The following is a 24,782-nucleotide window of genomic DNA, read 5'->3' as shown; positions in this document are numbered from 1 at the left end:
TCTTCTTTCAAGAATTAAAAATATATTTAAGTCTTTTCTTCTTCTTATTATTATTATTATTATTTATTAGGATATAAGGCTGAGAATGATAAGAATTGAGTCTGGAAATAACACTTAACTTTTTTTTTTTTTTGTGAACAGTTCATGTTTGTGTAAGGCAGAGTGTTGTTATCTGTACAACGTAAGCTTGCAAAATGCAGAGTTTGTGGCATTACATTATGACAGTCGTTCGGTACCAATTGGTTTGAAAGTCCTCTGTTTCCCAATTGCATTTGGAATGGATGCTTCCCGAAAATATTTCCTTCTTTTAAGGCTTCTGATCTTCATGATCCTCTTCAGCCGTCTGGGGTCAACAATTTTCTTTCTTTTTTCCAATTTCTCTTTCCTTCCTTCAGTATAAGCTTCAATGGTCTTACTTCTCTGATCATCAGGTAACAAAGCCAGTTTTGAAAATTTCTTCGGACTCACTATTTCCAGTTTCTCAGTAATTTCCTTGAATGCTGGAACAAGGCCTCGTCTTATCAAGCATCCTTCAATAAGCCGCGTTGAATTTGACTTTGGGAGATTTGGGGCATCTTTTAACTCCAGATCCAAGCAAAATGGTGACTCTTTTAACCACATTCTGAGGGAGTGAGCCTTTGCTACAAGGACACCTTGTCGTGTTTTGCAAGGAAGGAATGGCGATCCCATTTCCCAAAGGTATGCCTTCATTGTGCTATCAAGGGATACCATGTTATACTCTGCTGTTCCTGTTATAAGTACTACTGATTTTGGTGACTCTGGATAGCCCTGCAAGGACGCATCCTGCATTGAAACCAACATTCCAATGTTAAGGTCAAACAGAGAAGCTAGAGAGATGAAGCGAAGCTGAAAGCTTAGAATTTGGTAAGTAAGAATTATCAGCATGAAGATAATATGTAGTCTTGAACCTTAGAAGTGAACGACCATAAGCAATTTTGAAAGCAATGAAAAGGGGAAAGAGAAGTCACCTGCATGTGGTCAAGCCATAACGTAAGACCAACCAGAGCTGAACCAGCAGATAGTTTTCTAAAATCAGCTCCCCAATCCTTATCAGCAACTCTGCAATTGATTGATACAAGCAATAAGGAACAGCAGCTAAGAATTATGCAGAAGTACCTATAATAAATACCTACCTAAAAATATCATGGCGGTAAATGCTTCTCTTGATGGCCAATTGGAAAATCCAAGATGCAGTGGCTCGTAGTTCAAATGCCCACAAGAGATCCAGCAATGCATTGACAAGGTTAAAGGCTGCATTATCTTCCACAGGTTCTAGTCTCTCCAGACACTGGTCAACTTCTGAAACTAGTGACTCTGATCTTTCTTTAAGAAGCCTATAGAACAATTAGTATATATTATTAACTGGACAAATATAAAAGTAATCTGTGCTTGCTTGATGACAATAAAAACTGATCTTTAGCTTAAAAGGATAGAATAATAATTTAATGAACTAATCATTACCTGATTGGTAGATCAAATCCAGAACCTTGGAGTGCATTTAAAAGAATAATGGCTTCATCTGCTCCCTCAGACAAGCTTGCAGCTCTGATAAAGCATGTCCATATTCGATGATCTGGTTCTATGCCTGCATCTTTCATCTCTGTGAGTTTTTCAATTCCAGCACTTAAATTCCCTTTTTTGAGATATGCATCAACAACAGAACTATAAGGTAGAGTATCCAGAACCACTCCAGTTGTTTTCAAGTTTTTAAGAACATTCTCAGCTTCCTCAGGCTGCCCAGATTCACCGTAAGAAACCATAAGCAGATGCATAGTGGAAGTCGTGGGCTCTATCCCTGATTCTTTCATCATGGCCAGTAGATTTTCAGCTTTTAGATGATCACCAGAAGTTCTATACATTTTCATCATTAAATGATAAAAAGCACGGTCCAGTTTATAACCATCTGATCTAAGCTCTTCAAAAAGTTCCTCTGCCTGTTCATACATGCGTTGCTTACCGAATGCAGTGATCAGGCTTCTGTATGTGTCCAGCTTAGGTTCCAGACCAAGGCTTCTCATCTTATTCATCAATGATAAACCTTCTTCTGGTCTACAGTCTCTGCAGTACATTATAATTAATGTATTGTAAGTTTCTTGATCTGGTTTAAGATCAGCATCTTTAATCTTCTGGTAAATGGCACCCATGCTTTTAAAATCATTAATACCTAAATACAATTTAAGTACGGAATTGCAAATTTGAAGATCAGGCTTAAAACCTGCCTCTTCCATCTCACATAACATGGTTTCTACATCCCATACTCTTTTGCATTTGCACAGCAATGTAAGCATTATTCTATAGAGATGCATGGTAGGAAAATAACCAGCAGCTTTCATCCCATTGTATATTTTCTGTACCTCAAATACGCTTCCTGCCTTAGCAAATGCTTCAAGTGTCAAAAGAATAGAACTTTTACTAATCTTTAATCCCATGTCTTGCAATTCCTGGATTACCACATAAAGCTCATTCAGTCTCCCATCAACAATTAAAGCCTGTAATAGACCATTTACAGAATCTACAGTCGGAGAAGGCCCATCTCTCATCATTGTGTTAAAAATAGCTCTAGCTCTTTCGTAACAACCACTGAATGCATAAGCATGTATTAGAGCATTCCATACTTTCCTATCCACTTTTGAACATCTTTGCTTGAGACCCCCTACCAAGCTTTCTGCTTTTTGCCATATCTTTAACTTCCCATACGTTTCAACGATATCAATGTAAACAGATACATTATTATCAAGTATAATACCGTTTTTCTCTGCATGATACAACAATTGGTGGGCTGTCTCAGGTAAACCCATTCTACAGTAGACAGACACCATGACTTGATACAGACGTTCAGATGGCTCAACACCATTGAATCTCATGTCAGAGAAAACCTGAGAAGCTACGTCAAAGAGTTCATTCTGTATAGATTCCTGAATAAGAGATTCATACACGGTATAACTTCTAAATGAACCAAGTCCTCCTCTACTTCTGTACTCCTCCAAAGCTGCATCTAACTTTTTAGCCTTGCAAAGTATAACGATGAGTGCTTCTGTGATCATTTGAATATCATCTGGAGCACGTTCTCTCAAGAATTCAAGAAGTTCACACGCTTCTGAATATCTAGCAGATGAGCTATACGAACTCATGATAGACAAAAATATTTCATGATCCAATTCAAAGCCATTGCTGATGGCAACTCTCAACATTTTAGCAGCATGATCATAACAGCCCCCTTTAACAAGTACAGATGAAATAATTTGTGGATTCATACCTCTCAGTTTTTCCATATCTTCAATAATTCTGTCAACAACACCCCACATGTTTTCCTTCGCAAGTGCATGCGCCATGACCTCATAGAGACCATTATCTGGCGTGAAACCTTCGCGAATCATTTCATGATACAGTCCCATAGCCTTTTTCATCTCATTGAATCTCAGAAAGAAATCCAACATAACTGAGTAAGCTAGATTATCAGCTTTGATCCCTGACCTACGCATACAATTGAATGTCTCTTCAGCCTCTTCTCGCCTCCCAGCCTTGGTATAAGCACAAATCAAAGCACTATACGTGTGCAAAGTAGGCTTAACCCCCGCATCCAGCATTTCAGACATCACATTCGCAGCTTCCTCGACCTTACTTGCTTTCCCAAGTGAATCTATCAGAACAGTATACGTAACCGCATCAGGATTCCTACCAAAAGACTTCATGTCTCTATAAAGCTGGATTGCTTGATCATGCCGGCCTTGCTTCCCATACATGTGTATGATAGTATTGTATGTCATCTCGTCCTTGCCAAAACCCTTGTTCACCATCTCTTCACAAATTTCTCTCACCTTTTCTATATTCCCTTCTCTGGAAAAAGCATACAACAAAGAATTATAAGTCACAGCATCTGGGAGAAATCCTTTAGACTCTAATTCTTTAAACAGCTCCTCAGCTTTCCTGGGACGCCCGCATCTACCACACACCGAAATCATAGCATTGTAAGTCCACAGGTCAGGTTGACACCTGTGAGACTCCATATCGCTGAAAACTGCCATCGCTTCCTCCAAATTAGATTCCCTTGAACAAGCACTTATGAGGGTATTGTATGTTATTATATCAGGCGTAATCCCGGACCTCCTCACTTCATTCAAAAGTTGAAGAGCCAAATTAGGCTCCATTGCACCACTCTTCATCCTTGCATTGATCAGAGTATTGAAACTCACAAGATCAGGCACACATCCTCTCTCACGCATTAAATCAAGCAGCTCCTTTACCTTATCGAAGCGACCACTGCGCGCATACACACCCATCATAGCATTGTACACTTGAACCGTGTCCCCTACACTTGACTCGGCCCTGGTGAAGATTTCAACAGCAAGTGCTTCTTGATTGGCCTTTCCCAACACACCCAAAATGGTTGCAACCATTCTCGCATTGGGAGCATACCAGTGCCGTAAATTCAAGCACTCGTAGAGTTCAAGCGCGCGTTGCCAGTTCTGCTGACCCACCCACTTCACCACGAAGCAGAAATCGGTTGGTGTCATCTGAACTCTACGTTCTTCCAACACACCCGCCACAAACTCCTCCGACTTCAACGCCAGAATCGTGTCTGTTAAGTACTTCACTCTTTCCCTCCAATTTTTGTCCCTTTTCAGCGCCAACTTGTTCATCTTTTTCACCCTCGTCCTGCTGCGTCTCCCCAAGGCTTCTTGGGCCTCGTCGTTGTTCACAACAATGCGACCCTGTTTTGGGGGTTCCTCTGGGGTGTCGAAAGGTTGAGTTTTGGCGGGGAAAATATCGTCTTGGGGTAACTGGGTGTGCGTGGAAGAATAGGTTTCGGAAAGTTTGAGGTGGGGCCATCTGATTGAAGGAGAAGCTCTGGCGTAGACGAACTTGACGGTCTTCTCGGCGTTGGGTTCTGACGAGGAATCGGTTTCAGTGTCACGGGAAGCAGTAGAACGTGAAGAAGAGGAAGGAAGTGCAGCAGGTCTGGGCGGAGGGTTCGAATGTGGTCGTGGAATTGAGGGAAAACTTAGAACTTGAGAACCTGAGACTGAGACAGACATGTTTGCTCAGTTCAGGTGTGTCCGTTGCAAGAGCAACTTGCTCAGGTCATTTATGAGGCACTGAGCATTCCTTCGGGTTTGGCAAAATGCAACATTTATGGTTTGAATTGTTATGGAAAATGCGAAAGGTTGGAGAATAGCAGAAAATGTGTAGAAGCACTGAATCACAGTTTTAGAACCACTTCTTCACTGTTTGTTATCCAGGAATAAGATATTTTGATATCTGTCAAGGTTGGTTTAACAAAAAGGTTAGACATTTACTTTATGACAAACTAAAATTTAAATCTCCTTTAGAAAAGGTGTTTCACATGTTTAGTATTTGGCATTTAAAAATATGTATAGATTACAACAATTAATCAAATAAAAAATATAAATATTAGGAAATAATGTTCATTACTACTTATTTATTGAATTTTGGAACTGTTATCATATCCAATAAATTGAAGAAGATAAGTTCTAACAAAACAAAATTGGTTAATGAAATAAATGAAATTGATTTGAATTCACCAAAAAGATTTTTGGTAAAACACAAACAATGCAAAACTAGGCACGATGGTTCTTGTTGGTGCCAACCACCTCTCTGCATTGATGTTATGCTCCAGAAAGCTCGTGCGTTATGTGTTTTTCAAACGTTGTCTGTTGCGGAATCTTTGTACTTCAAATGTAGAACCAGAAACCTTACCCACTAAAATTGATGCAAAGATACATGCTCTTTCTACACAAGGCAACATTGAAGAAGCTCTTTCACTTCTTTACACACACTGTTCTCTGTCCCTTCAAACCTATGCCTCTCTGTTCCATGCTTGTGCTCAGAAAAAGTGCCTCCAACATGGCATGGCTCTGCACCATTACATGCTGCAGAAAGACCCCGCATTTCAAAATGACCTTTTTCTCACCAATCACATCCTAAACATGTACTGCAAGTGTGGCCACTTATCCTATGCCCGCTACGTGTTTGACCAAATGTCACGCAGAAACATTGTTTCTTGGACTGTTCTCATTTCGGGGTATGGCCAATCTGGCCTAATCAGAGAGTGTTTCTTTCTCTTCTCTGACTTGCTGGCTCGCTTTCGCCCCAACGAATTTGCTTTTGCAAGTTTGCTTAGCGCCTGTGAGGAGCGTGACATTGAATGTGGCACACAGGTACATGCAGTTGCTTTGAAAATTTCTTTGGATGCCAATGTATATGTTGCAAATGCTCTTATTGCAATGTATAGCAAGCACTCTGGCTCCCCCGGAGGTTATGATGGGAGAGCGGACGATGCGTGGACCATGTTCAAGTCAATGGAATTCCGAAATCTTATATCTTGGAATTCAATGATTGCAGGTTTTCAACTTCGTGGACTTGGGGACAAAGCCATTCGCCTGTTTACACACATGTACAGCAGTGGAATTGGGTTTGATCGTGCCACGCTGCTTAGCGTCTTTTCTTCACTGAATCAATGTAGTGCTGTTCACGACATTAACGTGAATCTCAGGAAATGTTTTCAATTGCACTGTCTGACTGTTAAAAGCGGTCTTATTACAGAAGTTGAAGTGATAACTGCATTGATAAAATCCTACGCAAATCTTGGAGGACCCATTTCTGACTGTTATAGGATCTTCCATGATACAAGTAGCCAACTGGATATTGTGTCTTGGACTGCACTTATTTCTGTGTTCGCAGAACGGGATCCTGAGCAGGCTTTCCTCCTTTTCTGTCAGCTTCATCGTCAAAATTATTTTCCAGACTGGTATACATTCTCCATTGCCTTAAAAGCTTGTGCATATTTTGTTTCAGAAAAACATGCCATGGCTATTCACTCACAAATAATTAAAAAAGGATTTCAGGAAGATACTGTTCTTTGTAATGCCTTGATACATGCTTATTCGAGGTGTGGCTCGTTGGCTTTGTCTGAACAAGTATTTGATGAAATGGGCTACCGTGATTTGGTTTCTTGGAATTCAATGCTCAAGTCTTATGCCATACATGGGAAAGCTAGAGATGCACTGGAGCTCTTCCAGCAAATGGAAGTCTGTCCAGATTCAGCTACCTTCGTTGCCCTTCTCTCAGCTTGTAGTCATGTCGGACTGGTTGATGAAGGAGTGACATTGTTTAACTCCATGTCTGATGATCACTGTATTGCTCCTCAACTAGATCACTATTCCTGCATGATTGACCTTTATGGACGAGCTGGAAAGATAGTTGAGGCTGAGGAATTAATACGCAAAATACCAATGAAACCTGACTCTGTGATTTGGAGTTCATTACTTGGATCTTGCAGGAAGCATGGTGAGACTCGCTTAGCCAAATTAGCAGCTGATAAATTTAAAGAGTTAGAACCAAACAATTCAATGGGGTATGTACAAATGTCAAACGTATATTCCTCTGCCGGTAGTTTTACAGAAGCTAGTTTGATTAGGAAAGAAATGAGTAACTATAAAGTAAGAAAAGAACCAGGATTAAGTTGGGTTGAGATTGGCAAGCAGGTTCATGAATTTGGCTCTGGTGCTCAATACCATCCGCATAAAGGGGCCATATTAAGACAGCTTGAGATATTGTTTGGAAAATTGAAAGAGATGGGTTATGTGCCGGAGCTTAGCTTAGCCTTATATGACACCGAAGTGGAACACAAAGAAGACCAGTTACTTCATCACAGTGAGAAGATGGCATTGGTATTTGCCATAATGAACGAAGGAAGTTTGCCATGTGGTGGGAATGTCATTAAGATAATGAAGAATATTCGTATTTGTGTGGACTGCCACAACTTCATGAAATTAGCATCATCTCTATTTCAGAAGGAGATTGTTGTTAGAGATTCAAACCGCTTTCACCACTTCAAATATGCAACTTGTTCTTGCAACGACTATTGGTAAAATACGGCCTGCTTTTTCCCAATGACTGGTATAACTATTGGTAGCTCCCTACCTGAATTTTTCAGCTAGATCCAACTGTGCCTGAATGGTGGAACCTTTAGGTCTAGTTTCTTTAGTTGAGTAAGCACATCTAAAAACAGTTCTTCATTCCTCATATTTATCAGGACGTAATAATTACATAGGGTGATTGTTCTGAGTTTTTAACCGAATGATCTAATAAATATCTTATTAGAGTGATGTTTTGTTGTGTATTTATTACAACATTATGGATCTCAGCAGCATATGGGCAAAACGTGTCTATTTGCAGCATTATGATATTCAATTGTAAATATTGTAATAAATATAAAACAAATGTAAATTTTGTAAATTGCTAACATGCAGACTTCTTACGTGTTGTAAATTTCTGTGATATAACCATCCGTTTAACTTTATTCATTACTTTTTAATGATTGCTTGTTGAATCTTAATGGCTAGTGTGATGAGTACTGCGATCAAAATATAACTTTTATTTGAATGATCATACACACAATTTAGTGCGAGAAATAAAAACCAACGTACGTGAGAAAAAAGGAAATGTAGAAAAAAAATGTTGAAAATAAGGTAGAAAAATCAGTAAAAAAATATTCATGAGTAGAAAAATGTAAACAGACAAAAATTCATTATAATGGATGGAAACATATAGTAAAAATGATTAAAAAGAAAAATAAAACATGTTAAATGAAAATATGGGAAAAAAAATCAATCAAGTGAGTGAGGAAATAGAAGTGAAACTCATTCAAAATGAGTGAAAAAATGAATATACAAATGAGCAAGGAAATGGACCGAAAAGGCATATGGAAAAGACGGGTGGAAAAAGCCATTTAACGGAAGGGAAAATAAACGCAAATAGATATAAAGCATTGCAAGTAAGAATGATCACAATATTGACAAATTAGCTCATGCCATGGTATATGTTGTTCTACTTGTCTTTCAAGGAGTAAAAAGGGTACATATGACACAAAAATTAAGGTAACTAAGAATCAAACGCACTCAATTTTTATGTACAAATGGCTATATGATATTCTTGTAGTTTTCTTCAAGAAGAGAATTAAGGTGGTAAAACTGAGAAAGCACGATAGTGTATAACTACATTATTGCATGGTATCAGGTTGCATTGTCTGGATTGGTGGAGCTGTAACTACAGCTAGCTTCAAGTTTGTTGATTGACTATCCCCAGATCTTTCACATATCTCACGATATTCTTGACAAATAGCACAGGGATGACAGCAAAAATGGGTAACAAAATCCCCACAGGGTGCTTCCTGCATAAGGCAAGAACATCGTTATAGCATAGAATCACCACTTCATTAGTTTTGAGACATCCAAATTTTCAATAACCAGTCTCTTCAAAAAGCAATAATGCAATAGCTAAATACAAAACTTTTATTCCAGGCATGAGGTTGCAGAGAATTGTCAAAAGTTTCAAAGCCTACAATAATGGGAAAAAATGTAATAAGAATTCATGTAAAGCATAGTTGTAATAGCATTACCGGCAAATTATACTTTGATCTTAAGGCCTTGCGATAGCCACAGGCATAACACGAAACAAGGCATCCCGGTAAACCCAAAAACAAGCCATCAGTTAATAAGCAGCAGGCTGTATTAACCACACTCCATAATATAAAGTGTGTAACACATGATCCCAGGAAAGTTCCAGAACCCAGAATTTCAGCATTCTTCCCAAAGAGAAAGCAAGGACAAAGACAACCTATACAACCTGCACAGGTGATAAATGTTTGCAGCCAATCAATTTAGATGATAAATAACATTATCACGAATGGACAAATCGAGAGTTTTGGCACTCAAATATAAATATTTCAACCTACAAGCTCTTCTTCACAACGAAAACTCCTTTCACCAATTCTAAAAGTTGGTGCATTTTGTTTAATCCTGTGGTTATCGTTGGTGTACATCAAATAACAACTGGTGTGAATTGAAAAAATGTTCATCAAAGAATTTTCCAGTCACCAACCAAAAATAAGTTCAATGAGTTAAAAGTTCATATAATTATAAGGTTTAATGTGGGCAAGATAACAAACACAATATAAAGGCTAACATTGTGCTACAAAAAAAAAATGAAGAGCTTTTCATCACGACCCTCATTGTTTCCCCTGCTGCTGTTCTTAATTTCTCAGTCGGTTGCTAGGATTTCATCGGCCTAATCCCTCAACCTCGTTAGAACCATCAGAAGCATCAACAATAGTATTAACCTTCTATCATTCACAATACAGTTATACAGTCATACAAAATAATCCTCTCAGGGTTTTGAAGAAAGAATACTATCCAGTTATACAGAAAATGATTTTATCACAGAATAAAGAGGAACATCATGCTATGTGCAAGTTTTACAGGAAGCAGCCTTATGTGGTATTAACTACACAACTCCAACTTATGACCTCTGGGTCACATAGTGACAATTCCATTTTAATTTTATCGTTAAGATACACAAAACACCGAATCAACACTAATATTTAGGATAAAAGGAACACGAACACAACCAAATTTCCTCAAAACATAGTCAAGAGGCACCTTTGTATTAAATGAGGTCACAGGGTAAGGAAGTAGCATACAACTCTGCGTATCATCGAAACAAGCACAGATTCCAGAAGACCACTGAGGCTGCATTTGGTTTGATCCATTGCTACCAGGATGTTGTTTATTACGCTGAAGCGGAGAGACATGAACTACCTCTGAATCTGACTGCCCCAAAGGTATGTAAGCAGGTGGCACATAACCGTGCTGGTTCTTCATATTGCTTCTACAAAAATCAACAAATCAATCAAATTTCCTCCAATAATTCTCTAAAAACGTTTTACAACATAACTTAGGTAAGACAACGTGAAACCGATAAACCCCAGCTCGATCGCATCCAACCTAGGACGAAAAACTCCAAAATTTGATTAAAAAAATGAAATTTAGCATCAACCCAGTTGAAATTCACATTATATTTGATAAAAGAATAAAAAAGGCGACCCGTTATATATCATGGCAGATTTATAGATATCATGGAAGATTTATAGCACCTCAGCAATGAACAAACACTGTAAGCTGAGCTTTCATCGTGATTTTAAGGCGAAAGCATAAAATTGGGCGAAATCAGATCTGACCCAAATGTTCCAGTTGGTAATCTAAAAAGGGGTGAATCGTTTACGAATAAAAAAGAAATAGGTCTACCTTGGAAGGTTGAGAAAGAGAAGCAATCGAGTAGAACTAAAATTGTGTGTTTTTCTTGCAGGGATGATAACACCCAAATCGTACTCACTTCAAGCTTTGAGTTTCTATTTTCAAGCTTTGCATTATACAACTTATAAAGGTTATATACAATTTATGTATTAAGATTAATTAATTGCATTTAATTAATCTTGTTACAGTCAAACGCTGTACTAATGGTAGTATTCACACATTTTTCATTATGATATTATGATATATAATATATTATATTGTTATGAAATAGTTGTTATAAATCTTTTTTATAATTTCAAATCTTTATTATTATTATTATTATTATTATTATTATTATTATTATAGTTGTAGTTACACGAACAATATATTAACAGGATTAATCATTCTTTAGAAAATTGAAATAAATTTAATTTAAATTTTGACAATCAATAAATTTTAGCGTCACGGCTATTTAAACATATTAAAATAAATTAATTTCAAATTGATTAAAAGAAATAGACACTAGTTCACTGATACAAAATCTTGATTTTTGGACATTGAACAAACAGTTGGTGAAGTTTAGTGAATTGCGCGACCAAACCAGAATGAGCGCACGCAGCATGTTGCAGTGCAGAGATTCTTTTATTTAGGGTTTTCGAATCCCTAGAAGGTTTTTTTTTTTTTTAATTCTTAGTTCTACCTACATCATCATCGTCATCATCATCCAACACCATGATTTCTTCCACCATTCTTCACTCATACCCCTCTTTCAAATTCCAATCTTTTCTCAAACACCCTTCTCATACAGATCCCCTCAAACCCTACCCTTCCATTTCCAATTTCAGGAACAGCAACCTCACCTGCAAGGCGCTCTTCACCGACGATGCCCCCTTTGCTGCCGCAATCGGCGCTTGCATGTTCACCTCTCTGCTGCTTCCCGTCGCCGCTTCCCCGGAAGATGACGAAGACGCCGACTCCGCCGTCACCACAACCGACGCAAGGCTCGTCGTCATGGGGATTCTAAGTTTCATCCCTTATTTCAATTGGCTCGTATGCACCCTTCTTTCCCAACTCTTTCATTTTTCGTTATAGGTGACACTGCCATCACAATCTTCAACTTTTTGCAGAGCTGGGTTTTCGCGTGGCTCGATACTGGCAAACGACGTTATGCTGTCTACGCACTTGTTTATATGGCTCCTTATCTCAGGTTCCTTTCTCGATTCACTCACACCACGAATTTGCCTTGTAACTAGTATTTCTTCTTTTTTTTCACACCACACTTCCTCTGTTCTTTACAATTGCTATATCAATGCTTATTAGAACATTGAACCATTTACTCTATGTTCCTGTGTGGATCGACTTCTCTCTTATTAAAGAAGTAAAATGAATTGAGTTTCTCTTTCAAATTTAAATTATCTTAAACACTTGTCTAGAAGCTCTCTTTTGTATCTTTTCGAACCATTGAGATGATAAATTGATTCGGCTTATGCAAGAAGTTAAATTCATTTTTATCTTGTTTTTTCCTCTTCTTATCCGAACAGGATATTTGTGTTATTCGCTTGATGCATGGCGAGAGAACAATTAGTATCCCCCAAGGAGCATTTGATTAGTAATGTTACTTCTATTCGAGGTTTTGTTTTACTTGAGAATGATATGATGTTGTGATTCATCAGGTCAAACCTATCACTTTCGCCTGAAGAAAGTTGGCTGCCTATTGCCAGCATTTTATTCTGCATCGTTCACATTCAGGTTCGAGCTCATCATGTTTTTCTTATATGTACATTTCCCATGCCTTGGAGCTTACTATTATTTTTTTTTAACCTTGATTATGCAAAAAATATGCCCAAGGCTAAAGCTTCCTGAGAGCTCAATGATTAGAGTCAAGGCTTTAAATTTCAGTTGCTATCTCATTGCAATCGTAGTTGCAACAATATGATCGAACAGCACAAAAACCTTGACATTTGATTTCACGACTGAAATTGTGGCCGCAAATCTGTTTTAGAACTTGACTAGACTTGAAAATATCCAATTTTAGTAGCCTGGCTTATACCAACCATGTTGTAGCTCATGTGGTTTTCATATTGATAGAATAGTTAACATTGCAGCTGGAAGCAAGCATTAGAAATGGAGATATTCAGGGGTTTCAACTATTCAGGAATGTCGCGGATCAGCTACCATCAAATAATAGGAAAAAAAGTCATGTGAATCAGCATCAAGAAATGACTGAGGAGGTGCTCTTTTCTGTGTTAACATAGTAACGTTTTGCAAATAAGTTGTGTATTTTTCTCTGACGTTGATTGCAATTGTTCTGAACTGTGATTAAGGGAAGCAAGAAAGGAAAGAAGAACCTGCCACATGCCCAAGAACGATCAAGGGATATTGGAGGTTGGGAAGATTCACATACGCCTTTGCAACCCCGTCAGCACTTGAATGAAGACTTGGACGATGATGTCAAAGAACGAAACAAGCACTGAACTTGGAAGATTCAATCAAGTCTCAAGCCCAATTCTGGCACCCCTGAGCTGTTTGTTTAGTTTTGAGGCGTTTCAATGAAACTAAAGCTTTGTCTTAATTGATGTTGCTCAGTTTTCATGTTGTCATCATGAGATGAATTCTTTTCATGGCTGGTTTTACTGGATGATATTGAAGGTGCCATATATAGACAGCAAGAATATTGTATACTTGTTCTTCTTCCACCTCACTTTTTCTACAAATTTTCCCTTTCTTGGTCTCATGAATCCGTTCATGTCCTTTACAGTTTACTTCTCTCTTTTTGTATCTTTTGATAAATGTATACACCCGGTGAGAGTATGAATAATTGAATACAGTTTTCTAGTATAAAAGGAGGACAGCAGGGTGATGAACATTTGAATTTATTGTGATGACTGCAGAATACTATGTTAGAGATAACTTGAGATATTATGCTTTGGAAAAGCCGTGTAGCTTTCTACTACTGCAATGCTATAGTTGCTGTTTCCATTGGATTGGATTTTGTATCGATTTGTCAGAGCACGAAAATCCTTTTGAAACTAAGTAGTTGATTTCATTTGGTTTAATATTTGGGTCAGATCAGATCTAAACTAAATAAATTTCAATTTTATTAAATCGGGCTACAGTTTCCGTCAGTTAAATTTCAATGACCCACTAGCTCAAGAGTTTACTAATAAGTATGAACATTGGAGGTGTAATGTGTTTGACTTTGGTTATTAGTTGTGTATATTATAATATTATTTTATTTTATTTACTGTTATATTTTTTAAAAATGAAAAAGAAAAAGAAAAATAGACTCGTGATGGGTTATGTGAATTTCCTAATTGATTGAGTTATTTTCAATTTTTGTTTCTTTTTCATTCCATCACATCCAACGTCCCACGAACCAGCGAAATTTTAGAAATATGTTTTCTAACACATTTATTTTTATCGTGTACTTTTATTGAATTTATAATATTTAGAGAGTTTTGCAATTTATTTAATTTACTGAGTTTTGGTTTTTAATTAATTTTAAACAATAAAAAAGAGTGTGTTGAGTTTTTAAGATAGTTTTAATAGTTGCTTTCATGATAAATAGTTATATTAATATTGTAAAATAGGCGTATTAAAAGTAGTGGAAATATTAAGTGAGATTAAAATTACATTACTTTAAAAAAAGTGTAAATTTATAGGGAGATTCAACACACACATACACATAGATCTCTACAGTGGTAAAATATTATCCACTTTGGGTCAAGTCTTCACGGATTTGTTTTTGGTACCATTCCAAAAGGCCTCTTAAGTATCTTATGTATATATAAATTCATATTCATCTCTTATTTTATTCTACGGAAGACTTTATTTGTACCAAACAAAATTGAATGTATATGTGAGAATAAGAAAATAAATTTTTAATAATTTTGATATCATTTTAAAAATTAGTCTGAATATAACTCTGGATAAAAAAACGGTTTAATAATAGAGATTTATTTAAAATAAATAAACATAGGATGTCCAATGGAAAATCACTTACTATAATTACCTATATGTATTGTTAATTTATATATATATATATATATATATATATATATATATATATATATAAAGGATGTATTTAATATTTCATCTCATAGCATTTAATTTACAGAATAGGAAATTGGTAATTAATTTGAATTTGGGTTGTGGTGTCAACTCGCATGACAGCACCATTAGTAGGAATTGATATACTAAATTGTTGATGACTAAGTGCTACTTCCCACACCAACCTTCAGAATTATATTTTTATATTAAGTTATGATATTTTTTTATAATATTTTGATACTATATGCATTATTTTCTCATTAAATTTAAATTAAGTCAGTACATGATAAATTAATAATAAATTTATAAAATAATGACGTGTTATATCAGAATATTATAAAAACATTTGTATAAAAATATTTTTTTCCTTTTGTTAAGACATACATGTCACTGAAACCCATCTCCATGGAACTTGGTCAACCTTTTTTTATAAAAGTATTTTAATAAATAAATATTTTTACAATATTCTATAGATAAATTTATAAATTAATTAAGAGTGTCTTGCTCAATACTTTGACGAAAACCAGAAGTAAATATATTTAACCAAACACTTAGTTGAATATATTCTTATTAAAGTTAGAAACATATTTTATAGATAAATTTATAAAAAACATTTTTCTAATAACTCCTAGTTATCTTAATTCACATTGAATGGGTAAAAAAGACTTTATGCTTCTCCTTTTTATGACTAAAAGTCTTAGGACTTTTATTATAGTGGCTAAATGAAGTTATAGGATTTAAGGTGAAAATGGAACCTAGGCCTGTTTATAGGCATTAATTATAATTATAGCAAGCATGCAGTTATCTTTACTATTGACTAGATTATATTAATAATGACTTTTGATGGATTAATTATAAAAAGTATATATTTATTAAGGTTAACAATTTAGTATCCTATTATTTTTAAGTTGTTCATATTCCACTACTTTAAATATTCTCAAATTGATTTCATTTTTATATAAGGAATGAACATAATATTTTTTTTCTTCATATTAATTACATATCATAATCTAAAATTAACTTTCTATAAAAGCAACCAGTGAGATAAATAAAAAATGACTTAATTTGAAAAAAAAATTATGCTTACTATAAAAAAAATGAGAGCATATAAAATAATAGGACAATTGAAAAGAAAATTGTATAAAAGTCAGAAAAAAAAATGCATATCAATAATCACACACATTTAACTAATTTCATTAAAATTTGCTAGTCCCTTGATATTTTTCTAAAATGTCAATGAAAAAATGTTGTAACTAAAAGTCAAAAGTCAAATATTAGTTAAAAAGTTGAACTATTTTAGAAGAAAATATAATCAAATAAAATAAAAAGTAGTTAAGACTTACTTAATTTTTAAATCTAAAAAAACGTATTTTTTTTGTTAATGAAAAATATTGGAGAGTAATAATAATATGTTCAATTTTTTTTAATCAACATTTTCTTATGAAGAGACCTATAATAAAAACTAATTTTAAGAACTTTTTCTATTCCAAATCAGCACGTAAAAAAAATACTTTTCATGATTGTATTATTTATAATGCAGTGATATGACTTAAGAGTGTTTAGTCATGCACAATACACAGTCCTTATAAATTGAGATTAAAAGCATTTTAACTTTCCTTCTTAACTCCATTAATTGTAATGTTAGTCAAGAAAGTTACCATTACTCTAATTGAAAATGATAACCAACAAAAACAGATAACATTAACCTTTTTTGGTGTTTTAAATGATACTCACATTTTCAACAGAATCTTTTAATGCTTTCTCTTCAAAACCTTTAAGAGTTATTTTAACACAGTACATTAAAGCATAGATTATTACTTTAATAAACTAAATTTATCTTATATAATGTAATGATTTCATAAAATGTTATCTTTGATTTAAAAATTAACAACTTTTGTTAGGCCGAAACATACATTAAAGTAAAAAACGAAAACGATGGTGATAGATATTTAGTCGGAGTGTCATGAAAACAAAAAAGAGAACATAACACCATAGATTTATGAGTAAAAGCATAGGCATAAGTCTGATATTCAAAGTAGTATGAAAACAGAAAGAAGAGACATACATGATTATGCTAGATAGAAGGTAGTCGGTAAATTTACAAAAACAAGCTAAATGGAGTAACGAACCCACACACCAGGCTCACTCACTCACTCACCGACACAAACTTTCACTTATTCACTAACAGTGACAAGTGTTGTTTGTCTGTCTTTTATTTATTCTGTAATATTAATAATATAATGTCTTAACCAAAGGGTTCGTTGAGTGCAGTTGGTGATCAAGGAAGACTGTGAGGCTTCTCCAAATCCTCCAGGCTCGTGGGGCGGAACCAGGCCTTCTCCTCCAGCACATCAGAGTGAAAGGAGCTTTCTCCGCCGCCAGTGGAGGAGGTCGGAGGAGAAGCAAGGTGGTCGCCGGGAGGCCCAAATACACCAGTCTGTGGGTGTGGGGCCCAGTACTTGCCGGACTGAGTGGCGTGGATCACATCGTCTGGAACAGGTCCAGACTGGATCTGATCATCAGGGTTCTTGTCGTACACCGAACTAGTGCTGTATGCTGCCCCTCCACTTGCTTTTCTGCTTCAAATTAACCATTTTTAGATCATAGTTAGAATCAAATAAGTTTTAAATAGTCCCAATTACTTTTAGATAACTTTCTCTGTAATTATTTTTAAATAAAAATTAGTTTTACCCATCAAATAACAATAACATGCATTTCTAAAAATATATAATAAATATAAAACAACAATTTTGAAACAGAGTACTGTAATATATAACTCTGCGCACGTGGCACCAATGGTATGCACAAGATGGTTAGGTGTAAAAAAAAAGGGATAAGCACGTGATGGGTATATATGAGCCTATCTAGATTTGGACCACCAACCGACCCAATTAATTTAAGTATTCACAACGCATTTTCCACGCCTTCTTCTTCAAGGCCCATTCACCCACTCAAACAAAGCTTTCAACTTTATGATTTACTACCTAGATTAATCACAATACTTGTAATGTAATAAAACATGACTCATCAAATTTAAACAAAAATATTAATATAAATAATGATGATAAGTAAAATAAATATCATAAATTTTGCACGCTGGTAGGTAAATAAAGAAAATAAAATGGACGTTAAAAAAAAAAGCTTCAAATAACTGTAAGTTTGACACAAAAGGAAGTCATACTAACGAATGCATCATAACCATCACACATTTGAATGAATAGATTATTCAACCCCAAGTAATAACTAGGACAGGTTGACACAGACAAAAATGTCTTTTAGCAGGCACTACAATGGTATTATATCACCCAAAAAAAACATAAAATTAATGAAGCATGGAACTTGCGTACGTTGGAAACTACAGCTAAGATAGGTACTTTTAATGCCATTAATTCAATCCGGCACACGGGAAGGGTCACTTCACCTTAGCAAATAGTAGACATCACGCCGCTCTTACGGCTAATATTCAATAATTGCTTAATTACGAATTTGTGGTTAAACGAAACTAAAAAAAAAAAAAGGAAAAAACTCAACTATCTTTTAGATAGTGGTTGTATATCAGAATAAGTACCTAAGAGAGTGAATGTTGTCCGTTTAATTAAAAAACCAAACTTAAAGTATCACTTTTAGATAGTAAATATTGTCCATTTAATTAAAAAACCAAACATAAAAATTGAGCTCGTGTGGTAAAATATGTGTGCATAAATAAGGATGGCAGACTGGGCGAACATACCAACACCTAAGGTACAAATACAACAGACATTATTTAATGAAAAAGACCCCTGATAAGAAAGAAAATAAAAGTCACAAAAATATCAAACCATACAAGTGATAAAGACAAAAAAGTTTAGAACTATTTTTATTTTTTTTTTAGTCGAACGAATACAAAACTTTTAAGTGAGTATTTGTTTAAATAAAATACACATTACAAAGTTCCAATCAATTGAAAGTTACTCTCACTGTGTACTGAGATTCCAAAGCTCCGTTTAATTGGAAAGCCACACCCACTAAGAATTGACGTTCGGAGTGTAAAACAACAGGTTTTGCAATCTTAAGGGCATCCTGAAATATACAATAAGTAGTACGGATAGAACGGCCTTTACACTAAAGATAAAAAAGTTCCTGGCCAGATGGAAACAACCCAGGTCCCCCTTTCTAAATTTTCATCATCAATTAATAATAATTAAAAAATGGGCCCCACAAAGGCTAACCTTATCATCTTATCGTTATATATTTTCCAATTAAACTATGATAGACCAAAATAACTATCTGAGCAATAATTATCCTATTGATGACTTAGTTAGGATGAGCGCTTCATTAAACCAATTGCAAGTCAGTTCTTTTGAAAGCTAAAGGTAGATAATTTCTTGGTAACCACATGATTAACACAAGCTTCACCCAACCGGGTAGAGAAAAGTATGTTCATATTTCATACATTATAGATTTAATATAAAAAAGTCAAATATAATTGCAACAGAAATAATAATAATAATAATAATAATAATAATAATAATAATAATAATAATAATAATAATAATAATGAGAAAAATCGTTAGAGAAAATATTGAAAAGTGAAAAGAAGCAAGCAACTTGGTAGTTTCCCAGGGAACAAACACTCACGGAAAGGGACATGGTGGGTGGATTGAGGAGAGGATGAGTTGGAAAACAATTATCCTCATCCACTTTTCTTTGCTTTGTCTTTGGCCTCCATCTCCAACCAAGGACTTGATATTTTCCGTTGTCAAATCATACGTTTCGTACACACCCACAAAGATAAAAGATAATAGCGACCAAGGATGAAGATGCCTTTCACTTTTATTCGTTTTATATTATGCTCAATGCCACAGAAGGGGGAACTTGAAAAAAAAAATTACTAGTGACGGATCCTAATCCCATGTAACAAGGAGAAGGAAGATGGTTCATCTCAGTATAGGACAATCCAAGATGGAAGGAGATATAGACATTCCACTACAATAGAATAATAATAATAACAATAATAATATTATAATATGCAAATTGGAGCACACAACCCCAGAAGGCTAGATATGATGTCACCCAAAAAAGGTTGGGGAGGAAGTAGATAAGGAAGGGAAAAGATTACGAACGGAACAAAGAAAAAGTGGAAGCCGGTGATAGAGGAAAAGCAATTCTACAGATAGGGGTAAGGCAGTAACAGTTTCCAGACTCTTCTTTGCACGGTCGCCTACAAAAATCTTCCTCCAAAAGGGGGAAATTATATATACGGTTAATCGACAGATTTCCAGATTAATATACTAATAATTTTTGCCTCCACAAAAAGGCAGCATGAATATAATATATATATATATATATATATATATATATATATATATATATATATATATATATATATATATATATAAGAAAAAAAACATGGGAATATTAGAAAATGACACAGCGATCTTCAAAAGATTCACGGATTACTCAACACAATAAAGAGACTACTTAAATCAATAATCACAACAAACTCGACAGCATCCAGAACTCAGATCACAAAACTTGCTCACAGTCACGGATTTTGTGGTTTAATTTCTACTTAATCAAGTATCATATCATCGTCATCGTCATGATAATGAGAGCAATTAAGCATGGCAAGTAAGAAAAAAAAAACAGAGAAAGAGGAAAAAAAGGTACCTGGAAGTGGGAGGAGGTGAGGGGGATTTGGAGGTCCAGATCCTGTTGGCGACGCGCTTCCCCAAGGCGGTGATCCCTCGGCTACTCGAATTGGCGGCCATACAATGAGAAGAACAGAGAGAAAGAAAAAGAGAAAGAGAAGGGTGTGTGCAGTTGTAGCTTGAGCTTGGTTTGTATGTTTGATGTGGTGGTTGAGGATGCATATATTTATACACAAAATTAAATTAAATAATAATAATAATAAGGTAGACACAAACAACACAAGAAAGATGGTGCCAATGCCGCTTCAATTTTCGTACCTAACACGTACGCATAACGTAACAGTCTTCCTTAACCCCGTTCGTTCCTTTCCACGCCGTTACTATTTTAGATACCATCACACTTACTATTTTAAAAAAACATTATCAAAAGAATATATTATTATATGCTTTTCTCTCTTAAAATAATTAACCTCTAACTTTTATTTTTCTTAGGTTGTTTTTCGAAAAAATTATTATTTGAATTAAAAAATGTACACACACGTCATAGCATACTTGTCATAGCATACTTGTAATTATAAAGGTTAAATATGTTTTTAGTCCCTAAACTATTGGTCGTTTCTGGTTTTCGTCCCTCTTTCAAAATAAGGTACAATTTGGTACTCATTCTTTTCGAAACTTTCGTTTTAGTCTTCGAAAACTAAACACTGTTTAAAAATTTGGTCCTCATTTAGCAACAAATGAGGACTAAAACCAAAATTCCGAGGACTAAAACGAACGTTTCGAAAAGAATGAGAACCAAATTGTACCTTACTTTGAAAGAGGGACGAAAACCAGAAACGGCCAATAGTTTAGGGACTAAAAACATATTTAACCCTAATTATAATAATAATAATAATACTAGTACTTAACTCGACCACATCTTATTTTATTTCCTCTTCTGTACATGATGCATAGTTTTACACGAATAATTTAATTGTGGTGGCATGGCTGATTTAGTGACAAGATAAAATGAATTTATGATAAAAAATTTTTTTTTAATATTCACGAACGACCATAGTTTATATATTATTCGAAATTTGTTATGTAAAAAGCACACACATGAACATAAATCAAAACAGCAATCATTTAAGCATATATTTAAAATATTTCTATACATATAACAAATATGTGGATTTGTTGAAGTGACTCATACCATACATTCTCCTAATTCAGATTAAACTTATTATATTAACACATTAACAGTTAAATGTAACCATTTTGAGATGTAATCCTATTTCAACGTAACTATTCATTTCAAATATGGAAACTATCATGCCTAAATCTCAAATCGAAACAAATTTGGGACATTAATTTAGAAAAAAAGACAAAAGAATAATTCTAATTCTATAAATAAAGACAAAAATGTTACATTTAACACTAACATGTCACGGAAAATATTAAACACACAAAACGAATTAAAAATATTGACAATAAAAACAAAATTGAGTTATATATATATATATATATATATATATATATATATATATATATATATATATATATATAATTTTAAAATAAATATACCGAACCATAATTGAAACTAACCCTAATTAAGCAATTCAAGTGTGTTAAACTCTGAGTCAATTGTTATTGCATGTGTTAAATTCCATTTTTTTTTCCTTTTTTTTTATGGATCGTGCATGTGAATAATAACAAATTAAAATGTTCTTAATGCATGATAAAATAATACTTCCAGCTGTTAAAAATAAAATAACGCTTCCAAAAAAACACGTGACTATTTCATGAACTCATGAATAATTACTTGTAATTATTATATGGATATATATTTTTATGAAAAATAAAAGGAAACACCTATAATAATGCATTCCGATGAAAGTGGTGTCTTTGATTAAATTTAAGAGGATTTTAGTCAAATTATTTTAAAATTAAATAAATATAAATGTGTTGTGTTCCTCCTTTTTTTTAATTTAAATTATTACAAGTTTTAATTTCAAACTTAAAATACTTATAGAATTAATCAAACATTGTTTATTTGGTCAAACATTGTCAAAATACATATAAAATAAATTAACATAAATTGTTAAAAATAATTTACACATCTGCACGTTGCACTCGTGACATTTATTTTATTTGTTAAGTGGTTCAAAGAACTACTGTTGTTGCTCTTACAGTTATCATGTTTTATAAAAAGTATAATATTTCTAGATAGAAATTTACAACCATAAAATACCGAATTTTGAAAAATAACTCACGTGTTTGTAATTTCAATACGTAAAAAGGTACATATATTTTAATATTGAAAGCATCACACTCACCATAAATAGAAAATTCAAATTATATCTATAATTTCATCAGTGACATTGCTAACTCCAAATAGAGAAAAAAGATGTTAAAAGAATTGAGTGTTAAGCATGTTTTTAATGAGAAATTTAAATTTGTTGCTGTTGAAATCTTTGATATATTTTTGTTTTTAAAATTTAAGGATAAATGAATATAGTATTTTTTAATTTATATGTTTTATATTAACATTTAATGTGTTTATATTATTACGTGTTCTCGATCGTCTCTGTTTATTAGAAAATATATTTTAAAATTTTGAAAACTAAAATATAACAAAAAATTTCAAACAAAATCAGATTTCAATTTTATATCATGATTAAAAAATTACAAATATATTTAACAAAAAAAATTACACATCTTTTTAATAGTTCAACTTTCTTAACAGTATACAAATTAAATTAAAAATAATAAACAAATTAAATGAATATAATAATATATTTAAAAATAATTCAGACAAGACACTTGTGTAATTATATATATATATATATATATATATATATATATATATATATATATATATATATATATATATATATATATATATATATATGTGTGTGTGTGTGTGTGTGTGTAGACACTTACGTAATTTTTTCATTAAGTCTGTCAATGTATTTAAATTTTACAAATATAAATGAATTTGATGAATATTCTATTGTAAGATGAAATATTTTAATTTTTCTACTCACTGGAATAGTTTTCATAAGTGATCTTTTTAAAAAGAGCTTGTTATTTTGGTAATTAGAATTAACGTAGTCTCTTATGTTAAATTAATTATAATTCAGTTTAAAAGATAACCATATATCAATCTAATAAAATGTTTAATTATTAATTTGGTTTTTATAATTTTGTTTACTTAATAAAATTATGTATTATTTAAACATTGATAATTTAGTCTCGTTTATAAAAGTAGTATTAACATTGTTAAAAAATAATTAGGTGTGAGTTCAATAATTTTAAAAAATAAAAAAAGTGTAAGAAAAAGACAAAATAAACTAGTTACGAAATTAAATTTTAAGATATAAGCCTTATAAAATATCTTAAAATTATTAATAGAGACAAATATGAAAATGTGGATAAATATTATAATTGATATGGAGATAAAGATAAGGTAGATATGTAATTTATATTTCCATTCCCATATCCAATTATAAATATAAAATATTATCCATATTCATATATATATATATATATATATATATATATATATATATATATAGGGTTTGCTAACGCGCGTACGCCTGTTTTTCAGTTGGTACATTTTAGCAATGTGTACCGGATTTTAGTAGACAAAAATATCCTTATATATAATGGATTCTAAGTTTTAAGGTTAAGGGTATTTTAATAATTTTCATTCTCAAAACTAAAAAAAAAAAAAGAAACCCCCCAAACCCTTACTCACCTCTCTCATTCTTCTGAACCTTTTCTCTTTCATCTTTCTCACTCCAATCTTTTCTCTGCATCCGTACTATAGCCCCAATTGAAAAAATAAAAAACAATCTTATAAAAAAATGATTTTATAATGAGTTTTCATCTTATAATTTTTGTCTTATATAATTTTATCCAATTTTCACAAGCATAAAGGAAGGAATTGGTAATTGACCTGGAAAAAATCAGAAATACTCGTTGTTAAACAATTTCTTACAAAAAA

General features: G+C 33.5%; 5 protein-coding genes across 10 annotated transcripts; 2 read left to right on the top strand and 3 right to left on the bottom strand.

Annotated features, from left to right (window-relative positions):
* Positions 1-86: 86 nt before the first annotated feature.
* EMB1270 (Pentatricopeptide repeat (PPR) superfamily protein) lies at positions 87-5,208 on the bottom strand. The gene is made up of 4 exons (XM_047319966.2): positions 1,483-5,208; positions 1,155-1,355; positions 990-1,080; positions 87-804 (listed from the first exon to the last, which is right to left on the bottom strand). The coding sequence occupies exons 1-4, from the start codon at positions 5,055-5,057 to the stop codon at positions 217-219; spliced, it is 4,455 nt and encodes a 1,484-aa protein (XP_047175922.2). The 5' UTR covers positions 5,058-5,208; the 3' UTR covers positions 87-216.
* Positions 5,209-5,404: 196 nt separating this feature from the next.
* On the top strand, positions 5,405-8,150 carry LOC124843251 (Tetratricopeptide repeat (TPR)-like superfamily protein). Its single transcript, XM_047319956.2, has one exon. The coding sequence runs from the start codon at positions 5,610-5,612 to the stop codon at positions 7,911-7,913; it is 2,304 nt and encodes a 767-aa protein (XP_047175912.1). The 5' UTR covers positions 5,405-5,609; the 3' UTR covers positions 7,914-8,150.
* A 629-nt stretch (positions 8,151-8,779) lies between these two features.
* LOC124843243 (PLAC8 family protein) lies at positions 8,780-11,247 on the bottom strand. 5 transcript variants are annotated; one of them, XM_047319944.2, is made up of 4 exons: positions 11,127-11,247; positions 10,523-10,710; positions 9,443-9,669; positions 8,780-9,214 (listed from the first exon to the last, which is right to left on the bottom strand). In XM_047319944.2, exons 2-4 carry the CDS (start codon positions 10,701-10,703, stop codon positions 9,044-9,046), a joined length of 579 nt encoding a protein of 192 aa, XP_047175900.1. In that variant the 5' UTR covers positions 10,704-10,710; positions 11,127-11,247; the 3' UTR covers positions 8,780-9,043. The 5 variants fall into 5 exon arrangements, with proteins under 5 accessions (XP_047175900.1, XP_087956205.1, XP_087956208.1 ...); XM_088100079.1 differs by lacking the exon at positions 11,127-11,247 and adding an exon at positions 10,976-11,118; XM_088100082.1 differs by lacking the exon at positions 11,127-11,247 and adding an exon at positions 9,775-9,875 and having other exon boundaries at positions 10,523-10,663.
* Positions 11,248-11,669: 422 nt separating this feature from the next.
* On the top strand, positions 11,670-13,810 carry LOC124843233 (zinc finger matrin-type protein). Its single transcript, XM_047319932.2, has 5 exons — positions 11,670-12,164; positions 12,242-12,321; positions 12,788-12,863; positions 13,220-13,345; positions 13,439-13,810. Exons 1-5 carry the CDS (start codon positions 11,847-11,849, stop codon positions 13,586-13,588), a joined length of 750 nt encoding a protein of 249 aa, XP_047175888.1. The 5' UTR covers positions 11,670-11,846; the 3' UTR covers positions 13,589-13,810.
* A 3,332-nt stretch (positions 13,811-17,142) lies between these two features.
* LOC124843219 (late embryogenesis abundant protein At5g17165) lies at positions 17,143-21,012 on the bottom strand. Of its 2 annotated transcripts, none has more exons than XM_047319913.2 (2): positions 20,814-21,012; positions 17,143-17,743 (listed from the first exon to the last, which is right to left on the bottom strand). In XM_047319913.2, exons 1-2 carry the CDS (start codon positions 20,912-20,914, stop codon positions 17,443-17,445), a joined length of 402 nt encoding a protein of 133 aa, XP_047175869.1. In that variant the 5' UTR covers positions 20,915-21,012; the 3' UTR covers positions 17,143-17,442. The 2 variants fall into 2 exon arrangements, with proteins under 2 accessions (XP_047175869.1, XP_047175876.1); XM_047319920.2 differs by having other exon boundaries at positions 17,143-17,740; positions 20,814-21,010.
* Positions 21,013-24,782: the final 3,770 nt, after the last annotated feature.

This window comes from Vigna umbellata, chromosome 10 (genome assembly GCF_029865625.1).
Source record: "Vigna umbellata cultivar VRB3 chromosome 10, Vumbellata_1.0, whole genome shotgun sequence".
NCBI lineage: Eukaryota > Viridiplantae > Streptophyta > Magnoliopsida > Fabales > Fabaceae > Vigna > Vigna umbellata.
The sequence above is the reverse complement of the archived record's forward strand: the minus strand, read 5'-3'. Positions and strand labels throughout refer to the sequence as shown.